The sequence below is a fragment of the Coregonus clupeaformis genome, chromosome 29 (genome assembly GCF_020615455.1).
Source record: "Coregonus clupeaformis isolate EN_2021a chromosome 29, ASM2061545v1, whole genome shotgun sequence".
Classification (NCBI taxonomy): Eukaryota; Metazoa; Chordata; class Actinopteri; order Salmoniformes; family Salmonidae; genus Coregonus; species Coregonus clupeaformis.
In genome coordinates, this window is record NC_059220.1 from 26,202,981 (window position 1) to 26,225,359 (window position 22,379).

General features: G+C 45.4%; 1 protein-coding gene across 1 annotated transcript in view; it reads right to left on the reverse strand.

Annotated features, from left to right (window-relative positions):
- Window positions 1-22,379, reverse strand: part of LOC121544942 (ryanodine receptor 3) — a 217,922-nt gene that overhangs the window by 136,771 nt on the left and 58,772 nt on the right. The window contains exon 3 of the mRNA XM_045209137.1: window positions 6,115-6,219. Coding sequence (XP_045065072.1) covers window positions 6,115-6,219 — 105 coding nt within the window. The remainder of the gene's footprint in view (window positions 1-6,114; window positions 6,220-22,379) is intronic.

A 22,379-nucleotide genomic window follows, 5' to 3' on the forward strand; every position in this document is an offset into this window, starting at 1 on the left:
AACCCACCCTAACCTAGATGGCAGCATTCGCGAAAAACTGAAAACACGAACCACGGCATTTAACCATGGCAAGGTGACGGGGAATATGGCAGAATACAAACAGTGGTCATTCCCTCCGCAAGGCAATCAAACAGGCAAACGTCAATATTGAGACAAAGTGGAGTCGCAATTCAACGGCTCAGTCACGAGACGTGTGTGGCAGGGTTTACAGACAATCACGGACTACAATAGGAAAACCAGCCACGTTGCGGACACCGACGGCTTGTTGCCAGACAAGCTAAACAAGTTCTTTGCCGCTTTGAGGATAACATAGTGCCACCGACGCGGCCAGCTACCAAGAACTGTGGGCTCTCCTTCTCCGTGGCCGACGTGAGTAAGACATTTAAACGTGTTAACCCTCGCAAGGCTGCCGGCCCAGACGGCATTCCTAGCCGCATCCTCAGAGCATGCGCAGACCAGCTGGCTGGTGTGTTTACGGACATATTCAATCTCTCCCTATCCCAGTCTGCTGTCCCCACATGCTTCAAGATGGCCACCATTGTTCCTGTACCCAAGAATGCAAAGGTAACTGAACTAAATGACTATCGCCCTGTAGCACTCACTTCTGTCATCATGAACTGATTGCCCCCCATCTATCCTCAGAGTTCGTACTGCTTGGTGACCTAAACTAGGATCTGCTTAACACCAACCTACAATCTAAACTAGATGCCCTCAATCTCACACAAATTATCAACGAACCTACCAGGTACAACCCTAAATCTGTAAACATGGGCACCCTCATAGATATCATCCTGACAAATGTACCCTCTAAATACACCTCCGCTGTCTTCAACCAGGATCTCAGCGATCACTGCCTTATTGCCTGCGTCCGTAATGGGTCCGCGATCAAACGACCACCCCTTATCACTGTAAAACGCTCCCTAAAACACTTTAGCGAGCAGGCCTTTCTAATTGACCTGGCCCGGGTATCCTGGATGGATATTGACCTCATTCTGTCAGTAGAGGATGCCTGGTTGTTCTTTAAAAGTGCTTTCCTCTCAATCTTAAATAAGCATGCCCCATTCAAAAAATGCAGAACTAAGAACAGATATAGCCCCTGGTTCTCCTCAGACTTGACTGCCCTTGACCAGCACAAAAACATCCTGTGGCGTACTGCATTAGCATCGAACAGCCCCTGCGATATGCAACTTTTTAGGGAAGTCAGGAACCAATATACACAATCAGTTAGGAAAGCAAAGGCTAGCTTTTTCAAATTTGCATCCTATAGCACTAACTCCAAAAAGTTTTGGGACACTGTAAAGTCCATGTAAAATAAGAGCACCTCCTCCCAACTGGCTAGGAAACACTGTCACCACCGATAAATCTACAATAATCGAGAATTTCAACAAGCATTTTGCTACGGCTGGCCATGCTTTGCACCTGGCTACCACTACCCCGGCCACCAGCTCTGCACCCTCCGCTGCAACTTGCCCATGCCCCCCCCCCCCGCTTCTCCTTCACACAAATTCAGACAGCTGATGTTCTGAAAGAGCTGAAAAATCTGGACCCCTACAAATCAGCTGGGCTAGACAATCTGGACCCTTTCTTTCTAAAATTAGCAGCCTAAATTGTCGCAACCCCTATTTCTAGCCTGTTCAACCTCTCTTTCGTAACGTCTGAGATCCCCAGAGATTGGAAAGCTGCCGCGGTCATCCCCCTCTTCAAAGGGGGGTGACACTCTAGATCCAAACTGTTACAGACCTATATCCATCCTGCCCTGCCTTTCGAAAGTATTTGAAAGCCAAGTTAACAAACAGATCACCGACCATTTCGAATCCCACCGTACCTTCTCCGCTATGCAATCTGGTTTCCAAGCTGGTATGGGTGCACCTCAGCCACCCTCAAGGTCCTAAACATTATAATAACCATGATCTATAAAAGACAGTACTGTGCAGCCGTCTTCATCGACCTGGCCAAGGCTTTTGACTCTGTCAATCACCGCATTCTTATTGGCAGACTAAATAGCCTTGGTTTCTCTAATGACTGCCTCACCTGGTTCACCAACTACTTCTCAGATAGAGTTCAATGTGTCAAATCGGAGGGCCTGTTGTCTGGACCTCTGTCCGTCTCCATGGGGGTGCCACAGGGTTCAATTCTCGGGCCGACTCTATTCTCTGTGTATATCAATGATGTTGCTCTTGCTGCTGGTGAAGCTCGGATCCACCTCTATGCGGACGACACCATTTTGTATACATCTGGCCCTTCATTGGACACTGTGTTAACAAACCTCCAAACGAGCTTCAACGCCATACAACACTCCTTCCGTAGCCTCCAACTGCTCTTAAACACTAGTAAAACTAAATGCATGCTCTTCAACCGAACGCTGCTTGCACCCGCCCACCCGACTAGAATTACTACTCTCGGCGGGTCTGACCTAGAGTATGTGGACAACTACAAATACCTAGGTGTCTGGTTAGACTGTAAACTCTCCTTCCAGACTCACATTAAGCATCTCCAATCAAAAGTTAGATCTAGAATCGGCTTCTTATTTCGCAACAAAGTCTCCTTCACTCATGCTGCCAAACATGCCCTCGTAAAACTGACTATCCTACCGATCCTTGACTTCGCCGATGTCATTTACAAAATAGCCTCCAACACTCTCCTCAGCAAATTGGATGTAGTCTATCACAGTGCCATCCGTTTTGTCACCAAAGCCCCATATACTACCCACCATTGTGACCTGTATGCTCTTGTTGGCTGGCCCTCACTACATATTCGTCGCCAAACCCACTGGCTCCAGGTCATCTATAAATCACTGCTAGGCAAATTCCCGTCTTACCTTAGCTCACTGGTCACCATAGCAACACCCACCCGTAGACTGCGCTCCAGCAGGTATATCTCACTGGTCATCCCCAAAGCCAACACCTCCTTTGGCCGCCATTCCTTCCAGTTCTCTGCTGCCAATGACTGGATCAAACTGCAAAAATCTCTGAAGCTGGAGACTCTTATCTCCCTCACTAACTTTAAGTGTCAGTTGTCAGAGCAGCTTACCGATCACTGCACCTGTACACAGCCATTCTGAAATGAGCCCACCCAACTACCTCATCCCCATATTGTTATTTATTTTGCTCATTTGCACCCCAGTATCTCTATTAGCACATCATCTTTTGCACATGTATCATTCCAGTGTTAATACGAAATTGTAACTATTTTGCACTATGGCCTATTTATTGCCTTACCTCCATAACTTACTACATTCACACACACTGTATATCTATTTTCTGTTTGTATTTTTGACTTTATGTTTTGTTTACCCCATATGTAACTCTGTGTTGTTGTTTTTATCGCACTGCTTTGCTTTATCTTGGCCAGGTCGCAGTTGTAAATGAGAACTTGTTCTCAACTGGCTTACCTGGTTAAATAAAGGTGAAAAAAAAAAAAAAAAAAAGAAGTGCATTGAGAGACTAGTCAAGGATCATATCACCTCCACCTTACCTGTCACTCTAGACCCACTTCAATTTGCTTATCGCCCCAATAGGTCCAGAGACGACGCAATCGTCATCACACTGCACACTGCCCTATCCCATCTGGACAAGAGGAATACCTATGTAAGAATGCTGTTCATTGACTATAGCTCAGCATTCAACACCATAGTACCCTCCAAGCTCATCATTAAGCTTGAGGCCCTGGGTCTCAACCCCGCCCTGTGCAATTGGGTCCTGGACTTCCTGATGGGCCGTCCCCAGGTGGGGAAGGTAGGAAACAACACCTCCACTTCACTGATCCTCAACACTGGGGCTCCACAAGGGTGTGTGCTCAGCCCCCTCCTGTACTCCCTGTTCACCCATGACTGCGTAGCCATGCATGCCTCGAACTCAATCATCAAGTTTGCAGACGACACAACAGTAGTAGGCTTGATTACCAACAACGATGAGAAAGCCGACAGGGAGGAGGTGAGGGCTCTCGGAGTGTGGTGTCAGGAAAATAAACGCTCACTCAAAGTTAAAAAAACAAAGGAGATGATTGTGGACTTCAGCAAACAGAAGATGGAGTACCCCCCTAGCCACGTCGATGGGACAGCAGTCGAGAAGGTGGAAAGTTTTAAGTTCCTCGGCGTACATATCACTGACAAACTGAAATGGTCCACCCACACAGACAGTGTGGTGAAGAAAGCGCAACAGCATCTCTTCAACCTCAGGAGGCTGAAGAAATTTGGCCTGTCACCTAAAACCCTCACAAACTTTTACAGATGCACAATTGAGAGCATCCTGTCGGGCTGTATCACCGCCTGGTACGGCAACTGCACCACCCACAACCGCAGGGCTCTCCAGACGGTGGTGCGGTCTGCACAACGCATCACCGGGGGCAAACTACCTGCCCTCCAGGACACCTACAGCACCTGATGTCACAGGAAGGCCAAAAAGATAATCAAGGACAACTACCACCCGAGCCACTGCATGTTCACCCCGCTATCATCCAGAAGGCGAGGTCAGTACAGGTGCATCAAAGCTGGGACCGAGAGACTGAAAAACAGCTTCTATCTCAAGGCCATCAAACTGTTAAACAGCCATCACTAGCACAGATGTGCTGCTGCCTACATACAGACTTGAAAATCACTGGCCACTTTAATAAATGGAACACTAGTCACTTTAATAATGCCACTTTAATAATGTTTACATATCTTGCATTACTCATCTCATATGTATATACTGTATTCTATACTATCTATTGCATCTTAGCCTATGCCGCTCTGACAATGACATTGCTCATCCATATATTTATATATTCTTATTCCATTCCTTTACTTAGATTTGTGTATATTAGATATTTCTTGTGGAACTGTTAGATATTACTTGCTAGATATTACTGCACTGTTGGAACCAGAAGCACAAGCATTTCGCTACACTCGCAATAACATCTGCTAATCATGTGTATGTGACCAATACATTTGATTTGATTTGATATCTCCGTCTCTTCTCATGCGAATGACAGGGATTTGGGCCTTGTCGGGTGTCTGAAGTAAATCCTTCACATCCGACTCGTTAAAGAAAAAAATCTTCGTCCAGTACGAGGTGAGTAATCCCTGTCCTTATATCCAGAAGCTCTTTTCAGTCATAGGAGACGGTGGCAGAAACATTATGTATAAAATAAGTTACAAATAACGCGGAAAAACACACACAATAGCACAATTGGTAAAACGGCACCATTATATCTACCCCCATCCTTCCTTTGAAACATTAAACATTACATTTTAGGAGAGGCAGCATTTAGGTTGCTCCCAGCAAGAGGAGCATGGAGAGAGCAGCGTGGTAATGCTGTGTTTCTGTAGGGCTGCCTTGTAATTACAATCTCCCAAACACATGACTGTAGACTAAGGAAATAGGTAATTCATCCTTTGTACTTACTGTAACTGCCTGTTCAGAGGAGATAGGGAGGTAGTGTTGAGACCTGCTTTGACTACAACTACATTAGCTATAGTATATACACATATGAACTCAACAATGGCCATGTGTATGTCCATTCAATGAGATTGCCTCCATTGCCTCAGGTGTGTGTATGCGACAGTAGCTCTGTCATTTGGACTTGTTTGCTTCTCTGTGCGTGGTGTATAAAGGTAGTTACAGTGCAATTATGCTCTATAGTGGAAATGATACTGTAGCTTTGAGAGCTTTTCTTTTCAGCCTCATTGTTAATCAAATGGGTAACTGAGCAGCACAGGGCAGAAACACTTCAGGAAAGCTACAGCAAATAAGAGGACCTTTGCCTCCTGACGACTTTCATCCACATTACTATTCATGGAGGGCTCAACCTCCCAGCGCCCAGGTCTCCAGGCCAATGTAATAGGCCAATTCCTCTCATTAATCCCTCTCAAAGAGAAAAAAAAGTGTTTGAACATAAAACTGAGGCAACTCCAGTCATCGTAATAAACAATTTCATAAAATGTTTGTCTTCTCCTACCCTGAAATCCTGAAATTAATCAAATGGAATATGTGAAACAGGGGATGTTCAGTAGTTTCCCTTTGGGCAGAGAACACTCTGTGAAAATACTTCTCTCTGCTGTCTGCCCTGGGGTGGGAGTGTGAATGGGTGTGTGGCCTGTGTGTATAGATGGTGTGGTAGAGGGTCAGTACTCACCCCCTCACTGTTCTGGCCAGTCTTAGCCAGCATCTCCTGCAAGGCCCGCACAGAGAGAGACTGCTCCAGCACAAAGTTGCAGATGCACAGGTCTGGAGGGACATACTGGAAGAGAGAGGCGGGAGATCAGGGTTAGGGTTGTATGCAGTAGACAATAGGCAATTACAAGTGAGAATTTCAAACTGTGTTGAAAAGGCTAAAATATGAAATGTAGATTGAATGGAAACCCAGAATAAGGCTTCTTTTTGGTCAGTAGTGATGCCCGGTCCTCAGATTGTTTAGTCACAGACTGTGACTGAGCGTGTTGTTCCCTGAGCACATTTGCCCATAACATCCATGACTAATAATCATAACAAACCCGGGTTTATAAGGAAGTGTATAGGAGATGTCGTACCCACTGTGACTATTAAAACCTACCCTAACCAGAAATGTGGATAGATGGCAGCATTCGCGAATAACTGAAAACACGAACCACCGCATTTAACCATGGCAAGGTGACGGGGAATATGGCAGAATACAAACAGAGTGGTTGTTCCCTCCGCAAGGCAATCAAACAGGCAAACGTCAATATCGAGACAAAGTGGAGTCGCAATTCAACGGCTCAGACACGAGACGTATGTGGCAGGGTTTACAGACCATCACGGACTACAATAGGAAAACCAGCCACGTCGCGGACACCGACGGCTTGCTGCCAGACAAGCTAAACAAGTTCTTTGCCCGCTTTGAGGATAAAACAGTGCGACTGACGCGGTCATTTGTCTCTATGCTGCTCCTTAAAAAATTATGGAGGCCGGTCAACCCAGCCTGTTCTACGTGATGCAACTTTTCAACTAAAGTTTTCATTTAAATTGAAAGGTAAAGTTTATACATTACTAATTCGACCAAGGGTAGCTTTAGCTATTAATAAAACAAATATTTATCAACTGATCGGGGTGGCCAATTCCAAATTCTTACAGCTCGGGTTGGGGTCAATTCCATTTAAATTCCAGTAAATTCAGGAAGTACACTGAAATTCCAATTATCTTCAATGCTTTCCAATTATGAAAATGTGGAATTGGAATTTGGTTTACTTTCTAAATTGATTGGAATTTAAATGGAATTCACCCCAACCCTGATTGCAGCCAGTGCCTATAGTACCGGTGTATGTGGATCTTGGTCAAACTAGAGCACACACTCACAGAGTGTATGAATCTGTGAGACTGAGAGCACAAAGAGACAGAGCGAGAGAGTGGAGCCCCCATCCCTTCTCCATACAGGACAGGGCAGCAGTCTGACAGAATGAGGCAGAGAGGGTGATACTTAGTGACCTGCACCGCTACAAGATAAATGATGCACACCAAAAACACACCGTACTCCTTTTTAAGTAGCAACTTGGCTAAACTAGTTCACCTTGTTAGAAGTAAATCTAACTTTAAATTGGAACTTCAGACAACCTATTTCTGCTCCGCTGATAGCCTACCTGCTTGCTGCACTCAGGTAAAACTAAGTATAGATCCAGAGAGCTTGACCACCGGCGTCAGGACAGTGGATTTACTCCAGCAAAACAGAAATGACGTGATTTGTAATGACACGTGCCGTACCGCAGGGGTCGGCATCAGGCAAGTGATTATTTTTGGCCCCCTAAAGTGTTTAGTAAAAAAAAGTTTTAGTTTTTGGTCAGAAAAGACTGTAAAATCACCAAGAATTCAGCAAAAATATATAAGAATTTAGGAAATCTGTTCCCAAGTATTCCCAGAGTTTAAAAAATATATGATTGTGTCTCAATGTAATCAAGGTATGACATTTCTTTGACATAGTTGTGGTCAATTTTTGTCGGCCCCCCAACCATTCGGGCCGACAAAAATCGTCCCACGGCTGTATCTAGTTGCCTACCCCTGCCGTACCGGAAGCCAAGTGTCTCTCTCAGGGCAGCCTCAAGCATCAGCTTCAGAGATGTCAAAGATACTGTATGTCAAAATGGCTTAAAGTAATGTACCCCGACTTCACTTTAATCATTAAGCAGGTCGTTTTGAGATAACCACCGTTTTATAGTCAAAACACACACACACACACAACCATGATTTACAACCACAGAAGCAGAAACACTGTAAAAACTCAGCTTCCATTTGATCGGCACCCCACCCAGAGGCAAGTTGTTTTTCTAGAAATACCTCTCCTGATCCACTCTTTCTTATAATATAATATAATATGCCATTTAGCAGACGCTTTTATCCAAAGCAACTTACAGTCATGTGTGCATAAATTTTTACGTATGGGTGGTCACGGGGATCGAACCCACTACCCTGGCATTACAAGCGCCATGCTCTACCAATTGAGCTACAGAGGACCACTTTCTTGGCATGCTGTTGGGGAATGTGAGAGAAAAATTACGTGTTTACCTGATTTGTTTGATATTAATAGTTAAATTATATAGTTACAGTGAGGGAAAAAAGTATTTGATCCCCTGCTGATTTGGTACGTTTGCCCACTGACAAAGACATGATCAGTCTATAATTTTAATGGTAGGTTTATTTGAACAGTGAGAGACAGAATAACAACAACAAAAATCCAGAGAAACGCATGTCAAAAATGTTATAAATTGATTTGCATTTTAATGAGGGAAATAAGTATTTGACCCCTCTGCAAAACATGACTTAGTACTTGGTGGCAAAACCCTTGTTGGCAATCACAGAGGTCAGACGTTTCTTGTAGTTGGCCACCAGGTTTGCACACATCTCAGGAGGGATTTTGTCCCACTCCTCTTTGCAGATCTTCTCCAAATCATTAAGGTTTCGAGGCTGACGTTTGGCAACTCGAACCTTCAGCTCCCTCCACAGATTTTCTATGGGATTAAGGTCTGGAGACTGGCTAGGCCACTCCAGGACCTTAATGTGCTTCTTCTTGAGCCACTCCTTTGTTGCCTTGGCCGTGTGTTTTGGGTCATTGTCATGCTGGAATACCCATCCACGACCCATTTTCAATGCCCTGGCTGAGGGAAGGAGGTTCTCACCCAAGATTTGACGTTACATGACCCCATCCATCGTCCCTTTGATGCGGTGAAGTTGTCCTGTCCCCTTAGCAGAAAAACATCCCCAAAGCATAACGTTTCCACCTCCATGTTTGACGGTGGCGATGGTGTTCTTGGGGTCATAGGCAGCATTCCTCCTCCTCCAAACACGGCGAATTGAGTTCAGATGTTCATTGGCAAACTTCAGACGGGCATGTATATGTGCTTTCTTGAGCAGGGGGACCTTGCGGGCGCTGCAGGATTTCAGTCCTTCACGGCGTAGTATGTTACCAATTGTTTTCTTGGTGACTATGGTCCCAGCTGCCTTGAGATCATTGACAAGATCCTCCCGTGTAGTTCAGGGCTGATTCCTCACCATTCTCATGATCATTGCAACTCCACGAGGTGAGATCTTGCATGGAGCCCCAGGCCGAGGGAGATTGACAGTTATTTTGTGTTTCTTCCATTTGCAAATAATCACACCAACTGTTGTCACCTTCTCACCAACCTGCTTGGCGATGGTCTTGTAGCCCATTCCAGCCTTGTGTAGGTCTACAATCTTGTCCCTGACATCCTTGGAGAGCTCTTTGGTCTTGGCCATGGTGGAGAGTTTGGAATCTGATTTATTGATTGCTTCTGTGGACAGGTGTCTTTTATACAGGTAACAAACTGGGATTAGGACCACTCCCTTTAAGAGTGTGCTCCTAATCTCAGCTCGTTACCTGTATAAAAGACACCTGGGAGCCAGAAATCTTTCTGATTCGGAGGGGGTCAAATACTTATTTCCCTCATTAAAATGAAAAATCAATTTATAAAATGTTTGACATGCGTTTTTCTGGATTTTGTTGTTGTTATTCTGTCTCTCACTGTTCAAATAAACCTACCATTAAAAGTATAGACTGATCATTTCTTTGTCAGTGGGCAAACGTACAAAATCAGCAGGGGATCAAATACTTTTTTCCCCTCACTGTAACAAATAGTAAGACATTTCTGTTCTACTAATGCTGTGTTTTTCTAAAGGGATGGTCTCCACTTTAGCTCCCTGCAGCTAATCTGGGCGTATGGTCACTAGAGATAGCTTGAGCTGACAATTGATTTATGATGGCTACAGCCTGCATTCCATAGACAAGATGTTTTGTGTGTAACCGAGAGAGAGATAGCCTGGAGGAGTAGAACAAACATTTCATTGTTTGTTCTCATCCTTGCATCAACACTCAAAAGTGTTGGGTCGACCAGCCTCACTTACTACCTTACTGATAAGTTTTGAATAAAGTAATATCTTGATTGGTGATTGACCTTGTCTCTCCTCATTATTGATTAGAATTTCCACGACAATTTTGGCGACGAGGAATGGCTCTGCACTTCACCTGTTGACCGCTCCTGAAGACCTCAATAAATTGTGCACAGGAGATCAGAAATGGGATCTCAGGGAAAACCATGCTCCTTTAGAGCAGCTGGACCCGCCTAAGATCTGAGAGGAAGTGGGCACGTGTGGATGTCAGATCCCAAACATAGTACTGAGAGAGGTGAGCTTGGACAATCTCCCAATAGGTTAAGAAGCCCCTGTTGAAGGTACGCTCAGAGCGAGGTCTTCCTGAAGAGGGCCACAGCTGAGGTTAACTAGCAGGCCTGCGTTGAGTTGATAGGAGTGTTCTTAAGTGAGCTATCCTTGGACATAATTGTTAATTAGCCAGTTGTGGGCGACCAAAAGTCCAGATTCGTGGTACTGGGTTGATCACAGTAGGACTGGTGAGGTTAATGTATTGAACGAGGGACTAGAGTGCAGGTGACGCCTTACGAGGTCACCTGGCTTGGTGAAGTTCAAATTATAACGTGTAATGTTTTGATTAAATGTTTTGATAAATGAGGTTTACAGGTATGCCCTGGGTTACTATTGTTAGGTGTTATTGTGAGTGTTTTGTTATTCCTGGCACTTCACCTGAAGTGGAGGTTAGAAAATACGAGGTAAGATTAGATTTTTGGGACCATGTCACATAGTTAGATAGGAGACATGGGTACTCTGTTGGTAGTTTTGCACATTTGGATAGATATAAGAGAATCTATACCACAGTAATCGCAGTAGGCAATATCCCAGTGTGGAGACAACACCCTGGTTTTGGGACCACTAATTAAGCAATATTTTGATAATGGTATGGGTTTCCCTGTTCATATAGACAGGGTTTGAAATCGTCTGTCTCATTCCCCTGTGTGTTCGTGTTTCAATGTGTGTGTGAATGTGATATGAGTGTTGTGTGAGTGTAGAAATAAGTGTTAATCTTAAGTTTGGATAATAACATATAGACATTTGTATAATAAGCTGATTTAAATTGGGATAATACGTTTCGATATATAACGTTATCGTGGGGTTCCGTCCAACACTGCCATCATAGTCTGGGACTACTAGTAATATCACAGGATGTTATTTTAGAAAGTAGCGGCAAGTCTATAATTTCTGGGAGTCTAGAGAACTGTTGAGGATACGTGTGGAGCATTATTCCCATGACCTGCCAGGCAGCGTCCGGGAAACTTGAGGTTTTTTCCCGCTGGTAGTATGGCGATGGAGAGTCGTTGGAAACGCATATGGAATGGTTGATGTGAGTACTTAAGATTTCTAACGTTATGTATAGATTCTGTGAATATATGAAAATATGTCAAATTGTATGTGTGTATAATCGATTATTAGAGTTTTGATAAAGTAATAATGGACATTATGATAATATACCAACTTGCGCACCCAAACGTAGACGTACGGCAAGGTGGAACATTTTTTATACAAGTTTTCTGAGTTGGTCCCATTTATGGATCATTTGATAAAGACAATGTTAGAGAATTATCTGGGCAATAGTCTCAGAAACTGATTGGGGTATGTCCACTTTTGAAAAATATGGGGAATTGATGTAACTATAAAACGCTTATGGGATTTTCTCTGTCCGGGTACAATATGTAAGAAATAGAACTGCCCATATGGCCTGAAATTAGTTTTTTTTCCGCAGTAAGAGCGAATCAATGGACTCTCGACGTAACTTATAACGTAGTACAAAGCCTAAGTTAGGGTTTTCCATCAAAATAATAATCATTACGAAGCGAAAGTGATGTAATAAAGGAATTGCATTATGTCGCAAGGGAAAAGATAATCCGCTTTTATTAAACTCGCCAGATCTGTTTCCAATTTAATGAATTTAGATTTAACTTGTTGACTTCTAATTTATTTCCTTTGAGCATGTGAGATCTTTGCCAAGAAACACTTGGAGGACCTTTAAGGCTATTTTCTGGTAATGGAGTCGTTATTATGTGTCAGATGTTAAGACTACAAACCATTGTAATTGGGTTATTTGCGGGATTTATTTGTCATTTCAATAGGCATAGGATCTGTGTTACTGACTAAGACTGTTTCCCGAGACTGTGGTAGAAAGATATCCGGATTCGGCCGTAAAGGGAGCACCCAAATTAAATAAGGCCATTTTTGTTTGTTTTTGCCCTATGGTTTGCAAATACCCACACACAACACACTTGTTATGAATATTTGTTAGTGGTGTTAATACGTGTTTTGAGTGGACTATTTCATTTGGTTTAGTGGGTTTTTTCACGGGTTAGAGCCGAGGTATCTTAAAGGCGCACACATGGAATTTTCTGAAGTTCATTTTCTGAGTTTTAATTGAACACATGAATTCTTTTGATAAGAAATGTACTGATGTAACTTACTGTAACCCTTGGATACGAAATGTATGAAATGTTTGACTGTTTTTAAATAATTAGTATAATATATAAATAAATACTTAGTTGAATGGTTTGAATGATTGTCACGCCCTGGCTCTGGGGACACTTGTATGTTGAGCCAGGGTGTGCATTTCATTTGTTTATCTAGTATGTGTATTTCTATGTTGGCCTGAGTGGCTCCCAATCAGAGGCAACGAGTGTCAGCTGTCGTTGGTTGTCTCTGATTGGGAGCCATATTTAAACTGTCTGTTTCCCATTTGTGTTTGTGGGATCTTGTTTCAAGTCTGTTTATGTTAGACCGTGAACTGTCACGTATCGTTTGTTGTTTTTTGATCGTGTCTCTAATTAAAGAGTATGTTTGCCTGCAACGCTGCGCCTTGGTCCTCATCTCTGTTTGACGATCGTGACAGAACATCCCACCAAGACTGGACCAAGCAGCAAGTCCAGGAGCCAGCGCCTGAGAGATCTCTAGCGGATCTCCTTCGCCTCCTCGACTGGGTCAAGCCATGTGAGGAAGAGAGGGGCTTGACGTTGAGGCAGAAGGGCGAAAGGCTGGCGAGGAGCATGGAGACCTGGTCCACGGGTAGGAGTGAAGCCCATAAATTTTTTAGGGGGGGGCTAACGCCGTGGACGACGAGGCAGCAGGAGGCCGCCAGGTTACGGGAGTCACTGGTCACCAGGGGGAAGGAGGATGTAGAGGCACGGCGAGAGGTACTGGCGTGTGTTGCCAGTCCGGTCCGGCCTGTTCCTGATCCCCAAGTAGGGCCAGTGGTGTGTGTTCCCAGTACGGTCCGGCCTGTTCCTGCCACTTGCACCAAGTCAGTGGTGCGCTTCGTCAGCCCGGCATGGCCCGTTCCTGCTCCCCGCACCAAGTCAGTGGTGCGCTCGTCCAGCCCGGCACGGCCCGTTCCTGCTCCCCGCACCAAGTCAGTGGTGCGCTCGTCAGCTTCGGTCCGCCCGCTCCTGCTCCCCGCACCAAGTCAGTGGTGCGCCCGTCAGCTTCGGTCCGGCCCGCTCCTGCTCCCCGCACCAAGTCAGTGGTGCGTTTGCGATCCGCCCGCACGGCCCGTTACCTGCTCCCGCACCAAGTCAGTGGTGCGCCCGTCAGCCCGGTCCGGCCCGCTCCTGCTCCCCGCACCAAGTCAGTGGTGCGTTTCAGTCAGCCCGGCACGGCTCCGTTCCTGCTCCCCGCACCAAGTCAGTGGTGCGCTCGTCAGCCCGGTCCGGCCCGCTCCTGCTCCCCGCACCAAGTCAGTGGTGCGTTTCGTCAGCCCGGCACGGCCCGTTCCTGCTCCCCGCACCAAGTCAGTGGTGCGCTTCGTCAGCCCGGTCCGGCCCGCTCCTGCTCCCCGCACCAAGTCAGTGGTGCGTTTCGTCAGCCCGGCGCGGCCCGCTCCTGCTTCCCACACCAAGCCAGTGGTGTGCGTCGGCCAGTCCGGCACGGCCCGTGCCTGTTCCACCGGTGGCTGGTCCGGCACCGGTCAGATGCTTCACGCCGGAGCTAGAGCAATCCGCTCCACCAGTGTGCAGTCCAGCTCCGGCCAGCGGGGCCAGACCGGACCAGGGGTACTTTGGGGGGTTGGAGAGGGAGCGGGGATCAGGCCCGAGCCGGATCCGCCGCCTAAGCGGAGTGCCCACCCGGTCCCTCCCCTGTGGTGTTTGGTGGGCGCGGTCGGAGTCCGCGCCTTTAGGGGGGGGTACTGTCACGCCCTGGCTCTGGGGACACTTGTATGTTGAGCCAGGGTGTGCATTTCATTTGTTTATCTAGTATGTGTATTTCTATGTTGGCCTGAGTGGCTCCCAATCAGAGGCAACGAGTGTCAGCTGTCGTTGGTTGTCTCTGATTGGGAGCCATATTTAAACTGTCTGTTTCCCATTTGTGTTTGTGGGATCTTGTTTCAAGTCTGTTTATGTTAGACCGTGAACTGTCACGTATCGTTTGTTGTTTTTTGATCGTGTCTCTAATTAAAGAGTATGTTTGCCTGCAACGCTGCGCCTTGGTCCTCATCTCTGTTTGACGATCGTGACAATGATGTCTGACCTATGTCCTGACTTTCTAGTGTGGTTTGATCACCCTCACTGGAAAGCCGAGAGATGGTGGGTGATGATTTAAAGGTAATATGTAATACTCATTTGAAGGTAATTTGTAATACTTATACTTCCGGAGAAGTTTATAATTAATGTTTATATGTGAAATTCGGACCTCGAGAAGGATAGACCTGTCTCTAGTCTATTTTTCTATTCCTTGAATGAAATTTAACTGAGTTATTAAGGGTAGTAATTCTAATTTGATTTGCAGTGTTGTTGTTTTTTACACATTAATCACATTATGAATAATGTGTCAAAAATGGGGGAGTTACCAGTCCTCTGAAGGTTTTTGGATTGAAGTTTTACACACCTTGAGTGATATATACATTTAAATGTTTACATTTTAGTCTTATCCAGAGCGACTTACAGTTAGTGAATGCATACTTTATTTGTTTATTTTTTTTTCATAATGGCCCCCCGTGGGAAACAAACCCACATCCCTGCCGGCCAAACCCTCCCCTACCTTGGACGACGCTGGACCAATGGTTCTCCCGGTTGCGGCCGGCTGCGACAGAGCCTGGACTCGAACCAGGATCTCTAGTGGCACAGCTAGCACTGCGATGCAGTGCCTTAGACCACTGCGCCACTCGGGAGACGTGTGAAGTGTATCGAGTGATATACACTATCGGTCAAAAGTTTTAGAACACCTACTCATTCAAGGGTTTTTCTTCATTTTTACTATTTTCTAGATTGTAGAATAATAGTGAAGACATCAAAACTATGAAATAACACATATGGAATCATGTAGTAACCAAAAAAGTGCTAAACAAATAAAAATATATTTTACATTTCAGATTCTTCAAATAGCCACCCTTCGCCTTGATGACAGCTTTGCACACTCTTGGCATTCTCTCAACCAGCTTCATGAGGTAGTCACCTGGAATGCATTTCATAGACAAGATGTGGTGTGTGTAACTGAGATAGAGATAGTCTGGAGGAGTAGAACAAACGTTTAATAAAGTAATATCCTGATTGGTGATTGACCTTGTCTCTCCTCATTATTCATTAGAATTTCCATGACAGGAAACACAATATGGGGTAGCAGGGAGGAATCTGCTCCTCCACACCCTGGTTTCCCTAGGTGAATAACAGGCGACCTCTGACAGCAGAGTGGAGCGGTCCGGTAATGAGAAGGGATGTTGGGGCTCTGGGGGTGTAGACCTGTGTGTCCTCAATCTGAGAGGGCATATCATGAAGACAGCTTTACGGCTGCTTGTCTACACACTGCTCTCTGGTTTATGGCCCATGCTGTGGGAGGGGAGCAGCTAAACGCGGCTTCCCATCTTCTCTGGGGAGGAGGTCCAAAGGGTTACCCACCTCTTTCACTTTGATTGCCCCAAATAGATTACCTATCAATATACCTCCTTCGTGTTCACCATAATGCAGGGGGGAAAACGTTTTGGCTCTAGGGATTTTTTTGGGACCGATTTGTTTGTCAAAATCAATTTGCGGGCCAGAAAATGGGCAGTTATTTGAAAATATAGACATTCAAGACTGGTCTGGAGTTTTTTACTCAAACCTCCCTCGGGCCGGATTGAATGGGCCATAGTGGCAGAGCACATACTGTGCATTAGTTCAGAAACCTATAAGTCATTGGCTAAATGATCATCTCATCTAAATGTTGATTGGCCATCTCATTAAGTAAACATTTACTTTACAGTACAGACGTGTATTGTTGATTTTGAGATTCGGGCTTCAGCTCTCTGGTGGTCCTACCATGGGATAGCGGACAGGGAAGAGCAGCTAGCCATAAATCACAATCAACTGCTTATTCATTAGCTGATTGAGTCACAGTTTAAGCAGCAATCAACAGTTGAAACAATAGCTAAAAGTTATCTCCCCACCACTGTTTCGGTAAAAAGCGGGGGGATGGGGCTGGCTTGCTCATAATTTGCAGATAGTTGTTGACACATCAACCAGGATTAGGGGGCAGGGCAATTTGTGACTTGTTTTGGTAATCAGTAGCTGAATTGGAGGGAGAGTGGTTTCACCCTCCCTTTCCTCCAACCTTAGCCACTCAGCCCCTACACAGATGGTCATGCGCCGTAGCAATCTTCGCTCTCTCTCTCCCACTTCTCTCTACTTTTGTTTCCTATCATCTTTCCCTTCTGTTAAATCCTTCTCCCTCTTGTCTCCTGATTCTGCCTCTTCGGCCCTACTCTCCTCCCTTTCCACATCCTATGAATCGCACTGTCCCCTTTCTTCCCAGCTGGCTCGGCCCTCCCCTCCTGCTCCGTGGCTGAGTGACTCATTGCGATCGTACAGAACAAGGCTGCGGGCATCTAAGCAAACATGGAGGAAAACTAAACTTCTGGAAGACCCATTATCCTTTCACTCCCTCCTCTCCACCTTCTCTTCCTCTTATCCACTGTGAAAGCCACATTCTATCACTATACATTTCAAGCTTATACCTCTAACCCTAGGAAACTCTTTTCAACCTTCTCCTCCCTCTGCCTCCTCCCTCTCTGCGGATGACCTTGTCAACTGCTTTGAAAAGAAGGTTGACGACATCGGCTCCTCCTTCACTCAGCCTATTGAGTCCACTGGTCCCACTCACACAGAACTACCCTACACCTTGCCCGCTTTCTCCCCTCTCTCTAGATAAAATCCTGCAACTAGTGTGGTCCAGCCGCCGACAATCTGCCCACTCGACCCTGTCCCATCCTCCCTTCTTTAGACCATCTCTGGAGACCTTCTCACATTCCTCACTTCCCTCATCAACTCATCCCTAACCACTGGCTGTCACCTCTGACTTCAAAATGGCCAGAGTCGCTCCTCTCCTCAAGAAACCAACACTTGACTCACCTGACATCAAACTATAGACCTGTATCCCTTTTTTTATTTCATTTCCAAAACACTTGAGCATGCTGTCTCTGACCAACTCGCTTGCTATATCTCTCAAAATGATCTTCTTGACCCTATCAGTCAGGCTTCAAGTTGGGTCAGTCAACCGAGACTGGTCGCTTCTGTGTCACGTAGGCGCTCCACCAAAGTTGACTCTCTCTCCTCTGTTCTCATTTCCCTAGAACTATCCACTGCCTTTGACACCATGAACCATCAGATCCTCCTCTCCACCCTCTCACTCTTGGATTGCATCCTACCTGGCAGGCCACTCCTACCAGGTGACGTGGAGAGGATCTAAGTCTGCAGCACGTACTCTCACTACTGGTGTCCCCCAGGGCTCAGTTTAAGGCAATCTTCTCTCTATACACCAAGTTACTCGGCTCCGTCATATCCTCACATGGTCTCTCCTATCAATGCTATACGAATGACACTCAACTACTTTTCTCCTTTTGACACCCAGGTGGCGACACGCATCTCTACGTGCCTGGCAGATATCTCCGTTTGGATTTCGGCCCACCACCTCAACAAGACGGAGCTGCTCTTCCTCCCGGGGAAGGCCTGCCCGCATAAAGATTTCAATCACGGTTGACAACTCCAGTGTCTCCCTCCCAGAGTGCAAAGAACCTTGGCGTAACCCTTGACAACACCCTGTAGTTCTCTACTAATATCAAAACAGTGACTCGCTCCTGCAGGTTCATGCTCTACAACATCCGTAGAGTACGACCCTACCCCACACAGCAAGCGGCGCAGGTCCTAATCCAGGCACTTGTCATCTCCCGTCTGGACTACTGCAACTCGCTGTTGGCTGGGCTCCCCGCTTGTGCCATCAAACCCCTGCAACTTATCCAGAATGCGGCAGCCCACCTGGTTTCCAACCTTCCCAAGTTCTCCCATGTCACCCCGCTCCTCCGCACACTCCACTGGCTTCCAGGCTCGCATCTACTACAAGACCATGGTACTTGCCTACGGAACAGCAAGAGGAACTGCCCCTCCCTACCTTCAGGCTATGCTCAAACCCTGCACCCCAACCCGAGCACTCCGTTCTGCCACATCTGGTCTCTTGGCCCTCCCACCCTTACGGGAGGGCAGCTCCCACTCAGCCCAGTCCAAGATCTTCTCTGTCCTGGCACCCCAATGGTGGAACTAGCTTCCCCCTGAAGCTAGGACAGCAGAGTCCCTGCTCATCTTCCGAAAGCACCAGAAACACTACCTCTTCAAAGAGTATCTTAAATAATCCCCATCCTCACCCCGCGCAATTTTAGGCTATACAGTGTTTGTTTACATTTACTTTGTTTACACACATTGGAGTAAAACAAGTTTATATTTTGGGTTCTGATGTGGTATGACAGTTGAACTAAGCTTATGAGGCATTTATAAGTTATATTCTTCAAGAATCAATGGATACATATCATTAATTAATTAATCCAAAAATGTATGTACGCCCCACAAGTAGATTTGTCTGATCACTAGGGAGGGGGGCATCCAAGTCAATCTGCTCATTCTGATCTTAGGTTGTAGTGGTAGTTGCGTAATTTTTTCCCTTCCTCGTCTCGTCGCTGGGGGATGATGGTGTTTCATACAAACTGTAACACCAGGCAATGAAGACAAAGTAGCAGACAGTGTGATCATCCATCACACCTGTCTAGTGTAATTACCATCCATTCTTGGATGGAAGCATCCGGACCCTCCCAACTGCCTCTCCTTCCAATTAGCCCGTACTGTCAACAGGCTCTACTGTGGGAAAACAATCATGCCATGTTACAGTAAAAGAGGGATGGGAATGGGGAAGTGCTGATGAGGGAAACAACCACTGTCTTCACTGTGTAATATTGTCACTTGGTTATCTGCAGCGCTGCAAAGTGGGTTCTTTGATGTGCCATGTTGCAATGCATTCATAGACCTATACTGCAGTGGTGTTCTTTTTCCAAGTGTATTTCAAAAGTACAAACAAACAAAATGGGACAAATGAACCTAATCAGCTTTGAAATAGTAAGAATTGTCACATGTTGTAAGTAAATTAGGAGAGACCTACCTAGATCCTTTGATGCAAATAATTCAGATTTTGTGTTTAAAACAATGAACCCTCGCTCAATCGATCATTATATAACTTGCAGTCATTTTGCAATTAGTGGCACAAACCACAAATGCACTGACAAAGTCCCAGGCTGCATTACAGCTTTGAGCAATTATAGCAAACAACCACAGTTTGTTTATGAAGTAGTCAAGCAAAACAGCATGGTCTAATTTCTCCAAATTGAGCATTATCATAAAACTGGAGGCCTGCTGAGAAGTACAGTGAGGGAAAAAAGTATTTGATCCCCTGCTGATTTTGTGCATTTCCCCACTGACAAAGACATGATCAGTCTATAATTTTAATGGTAGGTTTATTTGAACAGTGAGAGACAGAATAACAACAAATAAATTCAGAAAAACGCATGTAAAAAATGTTATAAATTGATTTGCATTTTAATGAGGGAAATAAGTATTTGACCCCTCTGCAAAACATGACTTAGTACTTGGTGGCAAAACCCTTGTTGGCAATCACAGAGGTCAGATGTTTCTTGTAGTTGGCCACCAGGTTTGCACACATCTCAGGAAGGATTTTGTTCCACTCCTCTTTGCAGATCTTCTCCAAGTCATTAAGGTTTCGAGGCTGACGTCTGGCAACTCGAACCTTCAGCTCCCTCCACAGATTTTCTATGGGATTAAGGTCTGGAGACTGGCTAGGCCACTCCAGGAACTTAATGTGCTTCTTCTTGAGCCACTCCTTTGTTGCCTTGGCCGTGTGTTTTGGGTCATTGTCATGCTGGAATACCCATCCACGACCCATTTTCAATGCCCTGGCTGAGGGAAGGAGGTTCTCACCCAAGATTTGACGGTACATGGCCCCGTCCATCGTCCCTTTGATGCAGTGAAGTTGTCCTGTCCCCTTAGCAGAAAAACACCCCCAAAGCATAATGTTTCCACCTCCATGTTTGACGGTGGGGATGGTGTTCTTGGGGTCATAGGCAGCATTCCTCCTCCTCCAAACACGGCGAGTTGAGTTGATGCCAAAGAGCTCGATTTTGGTCTCATCTGAGCACAACACTTTCACCCAGTTCTCCTCTGAATCATTCAGATGTTCATTGGCAAACTTCAGACGGCCCTGTATATGTGCTTTCTTGAGCAGGGGGACCTTAAGGGCGCTGCAGGATTTCAGTCCTTCACGGCATATTGTGTTACCAATTGTTTTCTTGGTGACTATGGTCCCAGCTGCCTTGAGATCATTGACAAGATCCTCCTGTGTAGTTCTGGGCTGATTCCTCACCGTTCTCATGATCATTGCAACTCCACGAGGTGAGATCTTGCATTGAGCCCCAGGCAGAGGGAGATTGACAGTTCTTTTGTGTTTCTTCCATTTGCGAATAATCGCACCAACTGTTGTCACCTTCTCACCAAGCTGCTTGGCGATGGTCTTGTAGCCCATTCCAGCCTTGTGTAGGTCTACAATCTTGTCCCTGACATCCTTGGAGAGCTCTTTGGTCTTGGCCATGGTGGAGAGTTTGGAATCTGATTGATTGATTGCTTCTGTGGACAGGTGTCTTTTATACAGGTAACAAGCTGAGATTAGGAGCACTCCCTTTAAGAGTGTGCTCCTAATCTCAGCTCGTTACCTGTATAAAAGACACCTGGGAGTCAGAAATCTTTCTGATTGAGAGGGGGTCAAATACTTATTTCCCTCATTAAAATGCAAATCAATTTATAAAATTTTTGACATGCGTTTTTGTTTTTATTCTGTCTCTCACTGTTCAAATAAACCTACCATTAACATTATAGACTGATCATTTCTTTGTCAGTGGGCAAACGTACAAAATCAGCAGGGGATCAAATACTTTTTTCCCTCACTGTACAATCAGGAAGATTTTTGAAAACAATTGTTACAACACGTAGAATCGAGTGATTCTAGACTGACAATTATCGACACCAACCATACCGATTACTTATCACAGGCATTTTGCTGATATCGTTCATTACAATAATGGGCCTATACTAGACAAATGTAAAGTTTGAAATGAAATAAGTTTGCTAATATGGGTTTGTTAATGGGACAATTGATGGCTTCAACCATCAAACTAGTAGTAGTAGTAGTAGTTTAAATTATAATAAAAAAAAAAGGAGGTTTATGGTTTATCGCATCAATTCAGGCAATTTATTGCGATATGGATTTTTGTCCATATCGGCCAGCTCTATGATGTGGTACAGTAAGCTGCCTCGGTGTTGCTCTCAGCGTGTCCCTGGTTTTATGAGTAGTCACTGGTTACGTGTGTAGACCCTGGTTACGTGTAGACCCTGGTTACATGTAGACCCTGGTTACGTGTACACCCTGGTAACGTGAAGACCCTGGTTACGTAAAGACCCTGGTTACGTGAATACACTGGTTACGTGTACACCCTGGTTACACGTATACCCTGGTTATGTGTAGATGGACTTTAATAATTCTGAAATCAGTGAATATGTGGTTACCATGGAGCTTTGCTGAGCCCTGGGATTCTCACATCCCACTCAATGGGCACTATGGAGAACACCTGAGAAGACCTGATCTCTGACTCAAATACACCCTGTTTCACAACCTTATTATCTACACTCAACT